Here is a 13,443-nt window from a genome sequence, read left to right as displayed (position 1 = left end):
AGGCTGTATGATGTTGCTCATCATTAACATTTATATTGGGTTCCCTATTAATTTTCTTAAAATTTGACTAAAAAACATATTTTCTTAAATTTTACTCTATTTTTCAAAAACCTCATAGATTTAATTTCCTATAATTTCTTTATTATATTAAAATAATATTTTTTTTTATTATTTCTTTATTATTGTTTTCTCACTTCCATTTACAAACTTAATTACTCATTATTTTATATATTTTTCTTATATTTTGAACTATTACTCTCTAGTGAATATTTTAAACAAAAAATTTAAATTAATTTTTTGCAGGTAAGATAATATTTTTAAATATTATTATTTTTTAATACTTTAGTAATTATTTAAATTATTTTTAAAATTACTACTTAAAACTATATAAAAATATGAGTATAAAAGAAATTGTAGATGACTGGAAAAAGAATTTATTTTATTTTGTTAGACTAAAATATTTATAAAAAATAATTTAGAGATGAATAGTGGCTCCTTGTAACCTTTAGGGAGCTACTATTTACATCCCAAAACCTTTCCCTAAAATAAGAAACCGGATGGAGTGTGGTTTTTGTTAAAAAGTTAATTTTTTTTTTTTTTGGTTAAAATTTAGGAAATTAGGATGTCTAAAGAATTTGTCCATAACCAAGAATAGGGACATTGATTTCAATAATTTTAAAAGTACGAGGGGAAGAGAGTCCTACAAAAATAATTCCTTAACATGAAATTTGATTGTTTAATAATATTTGTCTACTTGTTCTTCGATGAAGATAGTTTCTTCTTTAATTGTTTAAATAACATAATGGCCAGAGAGATTGATGAGAACTTGACACATAATTAATACTTCTTAAAAATCTTTGTAATTTCTATTATGTTTAATTTTTTTTGAAAGTTTATTAGCAAATTTTATAGTTCTACCAATTGCTGTAATTGTGCCTTGATAAATATTATGTTCAAAAAATCTAATTTTAGTTAGGAATTTTTTTTTTCTTATATGTAAAAATAACTAAACTATTTTGCATAATTATTTATACAAAACAAATTCAAATGTTTCAATGTTGTTCTAAGAGAAAATAAACAAGTGAAAAATGAGTATACATTGAAGTTAAAATTAAATCAGTAAGTTTAAACATCCAAGTCTGATTAAGATACATAAAATGTTATAAAATTAGAATAATGTTAGATATAATTTAAAATATGTAAGTTTTGCGTATTTTTTTTTATAAAAAATAAGAGTTATTAGTAAAATATTAATTTTATTTTTCATGAAAATCTCTAATTTATCTATTTTTATTAAAAGTAATATGCTAAAGTTACAAATTATTTTCCATAAAATTAATTAAGAAGCCGAACAATTTTTAAAGGGGAATGATAAATTATCCACTATTTCACAATTAATTGACAAAAGTGTAATAAAATAGTGGATTCTCAAATTTTTCTTTTTCACTTTTATTTTGATTTTTTGAGTTTTAAGTTTAAAAATAGTAAATGGTGAAATGATATTTACGTCTTAGAATGTATAAGTCTTGTATAAATTCATTTTGAGAAAAGTAAGTAAATATATAACTCACATAAAAAAATAATTTTTTTAAATATAAATTCTATTTTTTTTAAAAATATATACAAAATTTGTATATTTTAAAACTGTATGTAGAATTATTTTTAAAAGTAATATTATTTTATGTTAAAGTCGTAACTGAATTGGAAGATTGAGTGCCCAATTCAAAAAATGTTTCATCTCATTATTATAATTTTTATAAATTTTTACATAAAATATAATAAATAATTTAATATTTTTAAATTTCAATTTAATTTTTTTAAATTATAAAATAATAATAATATTAAAAAATAATATTTTAACAATTATTTAACTTTTATTTTTGATCTAAAACCGGCGCTGTGCCATTTCTAAATCCAAATCAGCCGTGCCCTGCGTTGTTCAGAACCTGACCTGAAACTTGGGAGATAGAATACAGATACCTCCTTCAGCCACCACTTGCAAGCGTTGTTGCAGACAATCTAGGGTTTTCCACAAGAGTGGAGACCGGACTTGACCAGACCATCCATGACTCGCTTGTGCTCCGAGCAGGCCTTGGAGGACAACGCCACCAGCGACCCCAAGTCTGTTCCATCTCTTAAGCTCACTTACAGGGCTCTAACCGATGTACAACCACATCCCGTTCCTCACCTTAATTTGCTTACCTTTATCTCTCTCAAAACCATGGCACTATTTTTTACTAAAACCTTATATTTGCAGGTGTCATGCTTGAGCGAGTTCAAGACATTGGAGAAGCTCGACCTCAGCTTCAACAATCTCAGTTCTCTCGAGGTTTACTTTATAACCCTAATCTACGTATTTTCTTGTAATATGCATGTGTATATGAGTGATGTTTAATATAGTTTTTGAATAATGATAAATCAGGGGTTGAAGGCATGCGTCAATTTGAAGTGGTTAGCAGTTGTACAAAATAAACTGGAAAGCTTGAAAGGAATTGAAGGACTTTCTAAGCTCACTGTAAGTAGCAACAAGACTACATTATGCTAGTTCTTTTCAATCGCTATTCCTTGGTCTTTCACTTGTGTTGTATTATCATTTAATTTGAGTGTGATAACTGATGTTTCCAATTTATATAATCCTTTAGAAGTAATTGGAGATTTTATTAAAAAAAAAAAAAATGCAAAAAGCAAAGCCCAAGGACACAACTAGTATAGAAGAAGAACATTTAATTAATAATACTAAAGGATGAAAGTCATGAAAACTCAGCCCATTACAAACTATAAAAACTACCTAGAAAAAGAGAGTTTTAAGCTCCTTCAATGTCTTATTGTGATTCTTAAAATGTCTATCATTCCCTCTGCTCCAAATATGCTACAATAGACAAATAGGGACCTTCTTTCACAGTGATGTAATTTTGGGCTGCCATATAACCCCCTCGAATTGGTGAAGAGATCTACCATCCTTTTGGGCATAACCCAACCCAATTCAGCTAGACTGAAAATGTCATCCTACAATATACTGAAAATTTCACAAATGGGATAAAATGTGTTCTTGCGATTCCCTGCTCTCTTTGCACAGACAGCACCAACTTATCACTATGATTGTGCTGTTTCATTAGCTTGTCCATGATGAGAATTTTCATTTAGAAGGCAGTCTAAGCAAAAAAGGCTGCTCTCTGAGGTGCCTTAGTCTACCAAATATTCCTCCAAGGGAATGAGTTACTATCATGAGTTATAAGAACCAAATAGAAAGATTGGACAGTAAACTTCCCCTTCTTCTCCATGAAAGGTAGATTCGCTGTTAGATTGTTCTATCAGAATTTTACTAGCCAAGGCAGTTTTCTTGTCTGGATGGCTTCTTTAGGGAAAATCCTTACTATAGACAACCTAAGGAAACGTCGGATCATGGTGTTGGATTGGTGTTGCATGTGTAAGAAGAATGGGGAAACAGTAGATCACTTGCTTCTGCACTGTGAGGTGGCCAGAACCATGTGGAACAGTTTTTTGTGGGAATGGGTTTAACATGGGTCATGCCCAGAAGACTGGGGGATTTCCTAGCAAGTTGGAGTGGAGTGGTCTCCACGCCAATCCACAAGTGACTGCAATGTGGAAGATGGTCCCTAAATGTATCATGTATGGGCTGCTGTATTTTGAGGTAGAGAAATGATAGAAGTATTGAAGACTGTGAGAGGACAGTGGATGAACTGAAAGCTTTCCTTTTGAACTTTGTTTCTTTGGGCAGGGCCGATAGATTTGGGCTTAATGTCCATGGATGTCTTTTTCGGTTGTAAATCATAGTTAGGTATCAGAAAAAATGGAGAAAAGAACAGTTTAAATTGTTGCAGAGGTCCCTGTGATGCCTTTTGAGTGCCAAGGCAAGGATCATGCCTTTAGTACTTAAGCAAGCACCTTTAAGCTGTTTTTCATTTGTCAAGTACTTCTTCTTTTTCCTCTGTGACAGACAAGTGACAGCATGTTGTCTACTTGAAGTATCTTCTTTGCTGGTTTAAATCTAAATTGTTGAATTATGTTGGGTTCTGAAAGTCAATTTGCTTAATCTTTTGTAATCAGGTGCTAAATGCTGGAAAAAATAAGCTGAGATCAATGGATGAGGTCGGGTCCCTTCTAAGCTTACGTGCGCTAATCTTGAATGGTGAGCTTTGCAATATAATCTGCATTACCTAAATAGTTTTGAGATTTTATGTTTGTGCATGACGTCCTACACCTGTTGTGTGTGTAGTTGTGTTTTCCCTTTTTCCTTATCAAAAAACTAATCCTTCTTACTCTGGGTTATGCAGATAATGAAATTATCTCCATTTGCAGACTTGATCAAATGAAAGACTTGAATACTCTAGGTACGACTTATTATCTACATGTATATACTTGATTTGTATGTTATATGATTTGTGAAATGATACTGCAGTTATGATATAGAATATCCTAATTCATGAGAAATTAAAAAAAAGTGCTTTAACCAAAAAGGCTTCAATTTAGATCTCAGAATTTTTCATATATAGATCTCAAAATTTTTCATAATGCAATCATGTATGAAGGAATTATAACCGATCAAAAAATATGTATGAAGGAATCATTAAAGATCTGACAATTTTGAATTTTTTATGTAACTCAGACTTAAGAAACTCGGAGAAGATGTGTACAAATGTAATATCCTGCAACAAAATAAGGAAAAAGATTAAATACATAAACTAGCAAACATATGGCAATCTCATATGTGCCATTACCTTATGGTGAGAACAAGCAACGTGTTTCAATATGGATTTTCATTAAATATATCCTTTTCTCTTTGCATTGATTATGGATAAGGTACTATATTCATTTTCGAGGTCCTTTTTCAAATGGTTTCTCTGGCTAGCATCTAATCGGGATAAGGTGAGGTTTATGCTTTCTTCAGATGATATAGTGTTAGTTGATTAAACTATCTTAGGAGTTGACTCCAAATTGGAAGTTTGGTACGATACTTCATAAGCTTGAGATTTAGGTGCCGTTTGGATAGTGAGTTAAAATGAAAGTTGAATAAAATATTGTTAGAATATTATTTTTTAATATTATTATTGTTTTGGGATTTGAAAAAGTTGAATTGTTTATTATATTTTGTATGGGAATTTGGGAAAATTGTAATGATAATATGAGATAAGATGAAACAATTATTGTATCCAAACTGGGCCTTAATAAGGGCTAAAACCAAGAATATGTAGTGTATATTTAATGAAAATACAATACGGATGGAGGAACGGTAAAACAGTAAAACTTGTTATTAAAAAAAAAGAATGGAGGAATAGTAAAACTTTATGGTCAAGAGATACTCAAATTTAATCATATTCAACATCTTGGATCAATAATTAATCAGATTGGGGAGATTGAGCGTTTGACTTGAGTCAAAATGGGGGAGATGAATTGGAAAAGTGTGTCCGGAGGCTTGCATAACTTTAAAATACCTATTAAAAATGTTATGAGTGCTATAAAACCAGATATGCTGTTGTGGCGGTTGATTTCAATGGTTTGGGGCTACATGAGTTCCTTATATCCATTGTTCATACCTAGCTGTGGTTTCTAATCTTGTATCAGGCTTTTGCCTTCTTTTGATAATATAATTTATTTTACTTATCAAAAAAAAAAAAAACCAGATATGCTGTTGGGTGCTCTAGTGTGATGCTCTAGTGTTAGGAGTTTAGGCTATCCTCATTCAAAAAATGAGGATAGCAGAAATGAGGAAGTTAAGATGGATGGGAGGAATACTACAAAGATAAGATTAGAAATGTCATCGTCTGTTAAATATGAAGTGGGTGATGGTAGAAAAATATTGTTTTGGCATGACCTATGGTGTGGGGATTGACAATGTATGGATTCATTTTCGGATTTGCTTTGTATTGCTTACAGTTGGAGGCATGGGTAGTGGGATACCATGTGGTATTCTAATGGAACTTTTCATTGAAATTGATCTTTTATTAGATCTGTTCAGGATTGGGAGGTCTAAATGGTAATGAAGTCTTCTGAATTTTTGTACTCCCTTAAATTGAGACAAGGTGATGAAGATAGTATTTAGTTGATCCTTCCCAAGACGAGGAAGTTTGAAGTTAACTCATACTATCAAACATTGTCTATTTTGAATGATTTCCATTTTCCATGGAAGAGTATGTGGAAAGTCAATGTGTCTTTGTCCTTTGTAAATGGTCTATTCCTATTGATTTCATCAATAAAATCCTTAATTAATTATTAAAAAGAAGAAAGTCAATGTTCCTTTGAGAGTAAGTTTCTTGGTGTTGACGGTGGTTCTTGGAAAGATTTTGACTTTTGATAACCTGAGGAAGAGAAATGTCATAGTGGTTGATTGTGTTGCATGGGCAAAAGGAGTGGAGAATCCATAGATTACCTTCTGTATTGTGAAGTGGCAAGAGCATTATGGTAAATTATTTTAAGCTTTTTTTTAGTAGAATGGGTTATGCCTAGACGGGCCATAGAGTTGTTAAATTGAAGAGGTCAATTGGAGGCTGCTCAGTTTCTTCTACTTGGAGGACGGTCCCTTTGTGTTTAATGTGGAGCATATGTAGTCAATAAAATGCAAGATGCTTTCAAGATTGTTAGATATACTTTAATGTGTTTTTCCCTGGTATGCTTCCTGTGTATGCGTGCTATGGCTTTTTACTGTTAGTATGAATAAATTCTTTTACTTATATATAAGAAAGAAAGATTGTGAGATGTTAGTTGAAGAGCTAAAGAATATGTTGGTAAAACCACTTATATACATGGATAGGGGCCTATAATCTCTCGTTTTTTTATTTTATCTTTTAACCATTTAAGAGTTTGTCACTTATTCTCACTCATGTTTTTTTTATAAGTAATAAGTTATTTTATTGATATAACAATAGGCATAGCCCAAGTACACTGAAAGTATACATGTGAATGCACCTATTCAAGAACTAGAAACAGTTACAAGGAAATTGTAGAAGTTGAGACCATTCAAATCTAAAGCAATGGCCCACATAAATTTTTTCAGCACTTTATTTCTGTGGTCGCTAGCTATAGACTTTAATGGCCTAAATGTACATGAGTTTCTAGTGACTACTGTAGCTACCTAGATAGGTCTTACCTCTTGTATACCATCTTGTGTACTTGGGCTATGCCTATTATTAGTAATACTACTGTTTACTTATCAAAAAAAAAAAATAAAGTTTTCTAGAAAAAACTCCTAAACTCTTCCAAGGAGCGTTCATGATCCTCAAAATGTTTCTAATTTCTTTCACTTCAAATACACCAAAGGATACATATAGGAGCCATCTTTCACACGGCTGCAATTTGTGGTGTTAGGGTGATCCCTCTCCAGCATGCTAGTAGTTCAACCACCCTTGGCATTACCAATGCTATTCCCATTCTGCTGAAGAAGTAATTCCAGATATCCTGAACAAACTCACAATGTAAGAGTAGATGGTCTTCTGTTTCATCACTATTTCTGCACAAACAGCATCGGTCTGTAATTATAAGGCCACGTCTTCTAAAATTATCAATTGTCATAATCTTCCCTAAGCTGCTGTCCGGACAAAGAATGCGGCCTTGGTAGGCGCTTTACTCCTCCATATGTTCTTCCAAGGAAAATTGTGCCTATGTTGCATGGTAATTGAGTCATAGAAAGAGCATACCGAAATTTCCCTTTCCTAGAAGGTCTCCATTACATCTTATCTTCATTTGTGGCAGCGGTAGAAGTGTTATATAGCAGGTTAAAAAGTTCCATCAGAATAGTCATTTCCCAATCATGTGCATCCCGAGTAAGACTGATGTTGCACTCCTGTGAGCCATGAGTGATTACCTGCAAGTCAGCCACCATAGCTGCTTTTTCCTGTGCAATTATGAAAATAGTAGGATAAGCATCCTTCAAAGCCGTGTCTCCCACCCACACATCATGCCAAAAGTTGATCCTATTGCTATCCTCCAAACACAACGGAGTATTATTAGCAAAGGAGCACAAGCCTTTCCATATGTACTTCCGTAGTGCCACACCATATGCCCCCCTACCCCTTTAGAACACCAACAACACCAACCCCCCTGTGCACTTCCATACTTTGTGTCAATCATCCCTTTCCATAAGGCTCTCCTTTCATAATACTAATGCCACATCCATTTTCCTAATAGAGCCTTATTAAAGGCCCTCACATTACGGACCCCCAAGCCACCATCTCTCAAAGGAGTACACACCTTATCCCACCCCACTAGGTCAAATTTAAACTCATCTCCTAATCCACTCCACAGAAAATCATATTGAAGTTCTCTATTCTAGATGCAATGCTAGTGGGGAGGGGAAATAAAGTCAAGTAGTATGTGGGAAGGTTGGATAAAGTACTCTTGATATGTGTGATTTGCCCCCCTTTAAATAAATACAACCTTTTCCACCTGGCCAACCTATGCTCTAATTTCTCCAACACGTCCTCCCAAATTGTCTTAGCTTTAAAAGAAGCTCCCAACAGAAGACCAAGGTACTTCAACAGCAAAAAAGAAACCATACAACCCAATATGTTAGCCAACCCCTAATATTGCTTACATCACCAACCGTTACCATCTCTGTCTTAGCAAGATTAATTTTCAACCCAGATACAGCTTCAAAACAAAGTAAGATAGCCTTCAAAGATTGGATATGTCCTGCATTTGCCTCACAAAACAGCAATGTGTCATCTGCAAACAAAATGTGAGAAATAATGGTGGAGCCGTGATGAATATTTCCCGCTGAAAATCCTGAAAAGAATCCACCCTCTACTGCAGCCGACACCATTCTACTTAGAGCCTCCACTACTAGGACAAATAAGAGGGGTGATAATGGATCACCTTGTCGTAGTTCCCGCGAGCTATTAAATAAACCCACGGGATCTCCATTTACCATGACTGAAAAGATTGCCGTTGACACACCATGCCTCATCCTCTTCCTCCATCTTTTCCCAAAACCACATCTACGCAACATATAGATCAGAAAAGAGGTTTATTCTCACTCATAAAAGAGGTTCATCTCTTGTATGCTTACGGTGTATTGGGGCTTAACCTTTATGAATCCTCATAAAGGTTTTACTCAAGATAAAACACCCAAGATAAAATTCTGGCTATAGATATCTGAGAAAGCATGGTCTATTTATCATGGATTAGTGCTTTATGTGCAAAATGAATGGTGAATCTGTGGATCACCTACTTCTGACTATAGATAATTTTTTTTTTTTTTTGATAAGTAGATAAAATTATACAAGATAAAACACATAACAAAAGATCAAACAAATTGTAATTAACTCAAAGTCCGTTATGAATCCTCGTCAGCTAATTGGGGTTAGTTACATGTATTCATTTTCTTTTTGAAAGTAAAATAAACCTTTTTTCTGTGTCTGCCAAAAAGAATTTATGTAGTGTACAATAATTTCATAAGCCTTTTCGATTTAATGCTTTAAAAAGGGTCTCATTCTTTGGAACATTTTCATGATTAAAGATTTCACAGGTCACCTTAATTGCTTATATAAATTGTTGGGAATGATTTGATTTTGGTGAGCTGAAAAATATTCTTTGGCCTTTCTGATTATTATGCAGTTCTTTCTAGGAATCCAATCCGTGAAATTGGTGAGTCTCTAATGAAGCTGAAATCTATCACAAAGGCACGTTCTCTATCCTCAGTGGTAAAATTCACCCAATTACAACTTAGGCTCTTAATTTGTTTGCTTGTTTTTTTTCTGTGTTCCAGCTCTCTCTCTCTAATTGTCAACTTCAGACTATTGGCTCTACTCTCAAGTCCTGTGTTGAATTGAAAGAGCTTCGACTTGCTCACAATCAAATCTCTGTAAGTGATCCACTTGCTGGCTTCTCTCTTTGCATAGCTGCCTTTCTCAGCTGAAAACCATCCTGCAAGTTCTTCCTGTGTTATTTTTTTTCTTGCTGAATAAGAAAACTTTTTCGAGACAAGTAACAATGCAAAGTCAACTACATAAGAAGTATACAAATACTGAACCTAGTTACAAGTCAGGACCTAGAAAAAGAGACAAGAAAATCATGGACATTTTTTCCATTAAAGAGAATAGCCGAAGCCCACTGAAATAAGGTGTTAAAGAAAAAACATCTTAGTTTATCCACGAAGCGTTCCTTATTTTCAAAGCATCAACTATTCCTCTCAACCCATATACACCAGACAAGGCATAAAGGGATCAAGTTCCTAATAGTGGCAATTTGCAAATTACCCCTTAAACCTCTCCAACAAGCTAAAAGATCCACCGCCCTTCTAGGCATCACCCAAGCCATTTTGCTCCTACTAAACACTTAATACCATAACACCCTAGCCACCTCACAGTGTAGTAACAAATGATCCACCAATTCTCCAAATTTTGTACATAAGAAACACCAATCCATAACAATTAAACCATGCTTCTTGAGATTGTCCGAAGTTGGAATTTTCCCTAAAGAAGCAGACCAACCAAAGAACGCAACCTTTGAAGGCACCTTGCACTTCCAAGGAAAAGATTGTACCACATTGGGCCTAGACAGCATCATGTACAAAGAACAAACTGAAAACTTCTTATTACCAGTATGAATCCAGACCATCTTATCACTCATATCAAGATTAACCAATTCTTGCTTAGGTCTGTATCTGTAATTTCTTGCTTAGGTTTGACATGCTCATCGAGATTAACCAATTCTCTTCTTGGTGGAACTGGTCAGACTCTCCCAGATGAGTTAGCTCGAAATAAGAAACTCCAGAATCTGGACTTGGGAAATAATGTCCTTTTAAGGTGGTCCGATCTGAAGGTTAGACATCAAGCTGAAATTGTTGTTGTCTTCTATTTTGGTTTTTTAATTTTTCTTTTTTCAAAAACACCGAAGTATCTCAGAAGATGCTAAATTGTAGGTGTTGACTTCACTAGCTAATCTGAGAAATCTCAATCTACAAGGAAACCCTGTTTCTGAACAGGAGAAACTACCAAAAAAGGTAACAATCTCAAGCTAAGTACAACTTTTATTTCTTTTTCTAAATATGTTGTATTTAGAAACCCTGTCCTGTACATTTGGGCTATGCCTTCTGCATTTTTCATTAAATTTTTTGATATCATGGTAAACAAGTACTACTTTTCTGTCTGTAATTGCAGATAAAAAATGCACTGCCGAACTTGAAGATATTCAATGCTAAACCAACAGATAAATACACCAAGAATGAGAACAGTGAGATGGATGATAAAGTTGATTATTCAGTAAATGCTAGTAACAAGCTTGAAGTTCCAAGGGAAGAGAGAAGAGATAGCATCAGGAAAATTAATTCCAAACATCATCTGATGGATGGCAAAGATGATCGGCTTGATGATGCTAAAGGTGTTAATTTGAAGAAGAAATTGAAACGGAATATGCAGGAAACAAATGAAAATGTCTCAGAAAAAGAAGTTTTAATTTGTAAGGATCAGAAAAGAGATGAAATCGGAAGAAACTATGTCAAGGATCGAAGTGAAGACAGTTTTGATAATGCTGAAAATCTTGATGTAGAAAAGAAATCAAGGAAGAAAAAGCAGAAGATTGGAACGCTGTCGCCGAAAGAAGTTGAACTACATCAGGAGGTTGAAAAGAAACTAAAGAAGAAAACAAAGGTAGAGAAAGGTGAATATAATGTTATTGATGATCCAGAAGCTTCTTTTGTGGAGCTTTTTGCTGCTGACAGTGCAAGAAATTCCAAATATGACCACGAAAAGAAGATAATTGACATCACTACTCAAGACACGGTAGGTGGCTTAGTTACCTTCTCTGTAAAGAAAAAGAAAGCTAAACGCCATGGCTCGGGCCCTTCACTCGATTTATACCCTACAGTTGAAATTGGAATGGGTGGAGCATCAACATGGGGCGATGAATGATAATTCTGCGCTGGAGCCATGCAAGTGCTTTTAGGCTTCTGGGCTCCCATGATTCAGTTAAGGTAGTGTTCAAATTACACCTCTTGCAAGATTTGGTTTCTTATTCAATGGTGCGCTTTGACTTCGTGCCTATTCTACCTTAGTTGTGGAAATGGGGTTGACACACAAGTCATTGGACCACTTTCTGAGGTTTCCTTTCTGTTTTGACCACCTTGCCTGGCAGGCACTAGCCAATCCAACATCACACCATTCATCGATTTCACTCTGCTTGGAGATTGAATAGTTGAAACAGCCTGGTTCGGCTTTCTGGACAGCCTGGGTGATGTACGGCCGGTGGTGGATACTTGGTATGTCGTCAAATGAGTTGCATTCGTGGGAGGAATGCATTTTGAATTAACTTTTTTTTTTTTTCAAAAATTTTAACAGGACTTAAGGTATGGTTTGGTAAATGAGAATTTTGAGTTTTAAGATAAAATATTAAAATATTATATTTTAATATTATTATTATTTTGGGATTTGAAAAAATTAAAAAAAAGTTGAATTATTTATTATATTTTATATGGGGATTTCAGAAAGCTGTAATGATAAGATTAGAATTTTGAGTTAGAGATGAAAATTTTCTTGGACCAAACCGAACCTAAACAGAAGGGCTTTATTTAGCCAAGCATATGGTTGAATTGGTGAAATTAGGATGTAACAATAGTTTTTCGCAACTATGACTCCCCCCCCCCCCTCTCTCTCTCTCTCTCTCTCTCTCTCTCTCTCTCTATGCCTCTGTAGTATGTGGGAATTGGTTAATTGATTAAGGTTCTGCTCGGTAAGTGAGATGAAAATTTTGAGTTTAAGATAAAATATTAAAATATTATATTTTAATATTATTATTATTTTGAAATTTGAAAAAGTTAACAAAAAGTTGAATTATTTATTATATTTTGTATGAAGATTTGAGAAAGTTGTAATAATGAGATGAGAATTTTAAATTTGATATGAAAATTTTTTATTGCCAAAACGAACCTAACCACCACAAAAGAGGGAGGGCAGGTCATCATAAGTTTTCAAATTTAGAACTGTGGACCAGAGGTGGGAACGTGACACCAACCAACATAGATAGCTTAGTCTTAAGGGTTTAATTAGTGGAATTATTGTCACAGATTTTAGTGATTCCGTGTGCTGTAGATGGAATACGATAGATATTATGAATTGAGGTGATAACGGATATGTGCTTGCCATAAACATTGGTAGGAGCAATAAACAAATGGATTTTCACCACATGCATGCAATCCTCGCATACTTACCTAGAAATTTGAAAAAAAAGAGAAAAAAGGGGGATGCTATTTTGCTCACTTACTTTGACACTTCATTTTGAAACCTCATGCATTTTAATTTTTTGTTAATTTGTTTTAAAATGATAAAAAAATATGAATAAGAAAATTAAAAAAAAATTAGAAGATTTTTGCCTAGCTGTAACAAAGAGCAGCGCTCTTTTTGTAATTATTTTAAGATAAAATTATTATGTAGTTTCTCTTTATAATTTTCTAAAACGTAAATAAAATTAACATTTCATTGAAGACAACATAAC

General features: G+C 33.7%; 1 protein-coding gene across 2 annotated transcripts; it reads left to right on the top strand.

Annotated features, from left to right (window-relative positions):
• The first annotated feature begins 1,891 nt into the window (after positions 1–1,891).
• LOC122295003 (dynein regulatory complex subunit 3) lies at positions 1,892–12,577 on the top strand. 2 transcript variants are annotated; one of them, XM_043104009.1, is made up of 12 exons: positions 1,892–2,164; positions 2,258–2,329; positions 2,423–2,515; positions 4,069–4,150; positions 4,296–4,352; positions 9,571–9,635; positions 9,722–9,817; positions 10,690–10,776; positions 10,877–10,957; positions 11,115–11,735; positions 11,821–11,926; positions 12,088–12,577. In XM_043104009.1, exons 1-11 carry the CDS (start codon positions 2,066–2,068, stop codon positions 11,896–11,898), a joined length of 1,431 nt encoding a protein of 476 aa, XP_042959943.1. In that variant the 5' UTR covers positions 1,892–2,065; the 3' UTR covers positions 11,899–11,926; positions 12,088–12,577. The 2 variants fall into 2 exon arrangements, 1 of the variants encoding a protein (XP_042959943.1); XR_006237824.1 differs by having other exon boundaries at positions 11,115–11,926.
• The last annotated feature ends 866 nt before the right edge of the window (positions 12,578–13,443 follow it).

The sequence above is a fragment of the Carya illinoinensis genome, chromosome 14 (genome assembly GCF_018687715.1).
Source record: "Carya illinoinensis cultivar Pawnee chromosome 14, C.illinoinensisPawnee_v1, whole genome shotgun sequence".
In the NCBI taxonomy this organism is placed as follows: Eukaryota; Viridiplantae; Streptophyta; class Magnoliopsida; order Fagales; family Juglandaceae; genus Carya; species Carya illinoinensis.
The sequence above is the reverse complement of the archived record's forward strand: the minus strand, read 5'-3'. Positions and strand labels throughout refer to the sequence as shown.

Coding starts and splice junctions, on each gene's coding strand:
- LOC122295003 (XM_043104009.1), top strand. CDS start 2,066: ATGACTCGCTTGTGCTCCGAGCAGGCCTTGGAGGACAACGCCACCAGC. Junction 2,516..4,068: donor AAGGACTTTCTAAGCTCACT/GTAAGTAGCAAC, acceptor TTTTGTAATCAG/GTGCTAAATGCTGGAAAAAA. Junction 4,353..9,570: donor GAAAGACTTGAATACTCTAG/GTACGACTTATT, acceptor ATTATTATGCAG/TTCTTTCTAGGAATCCAATC.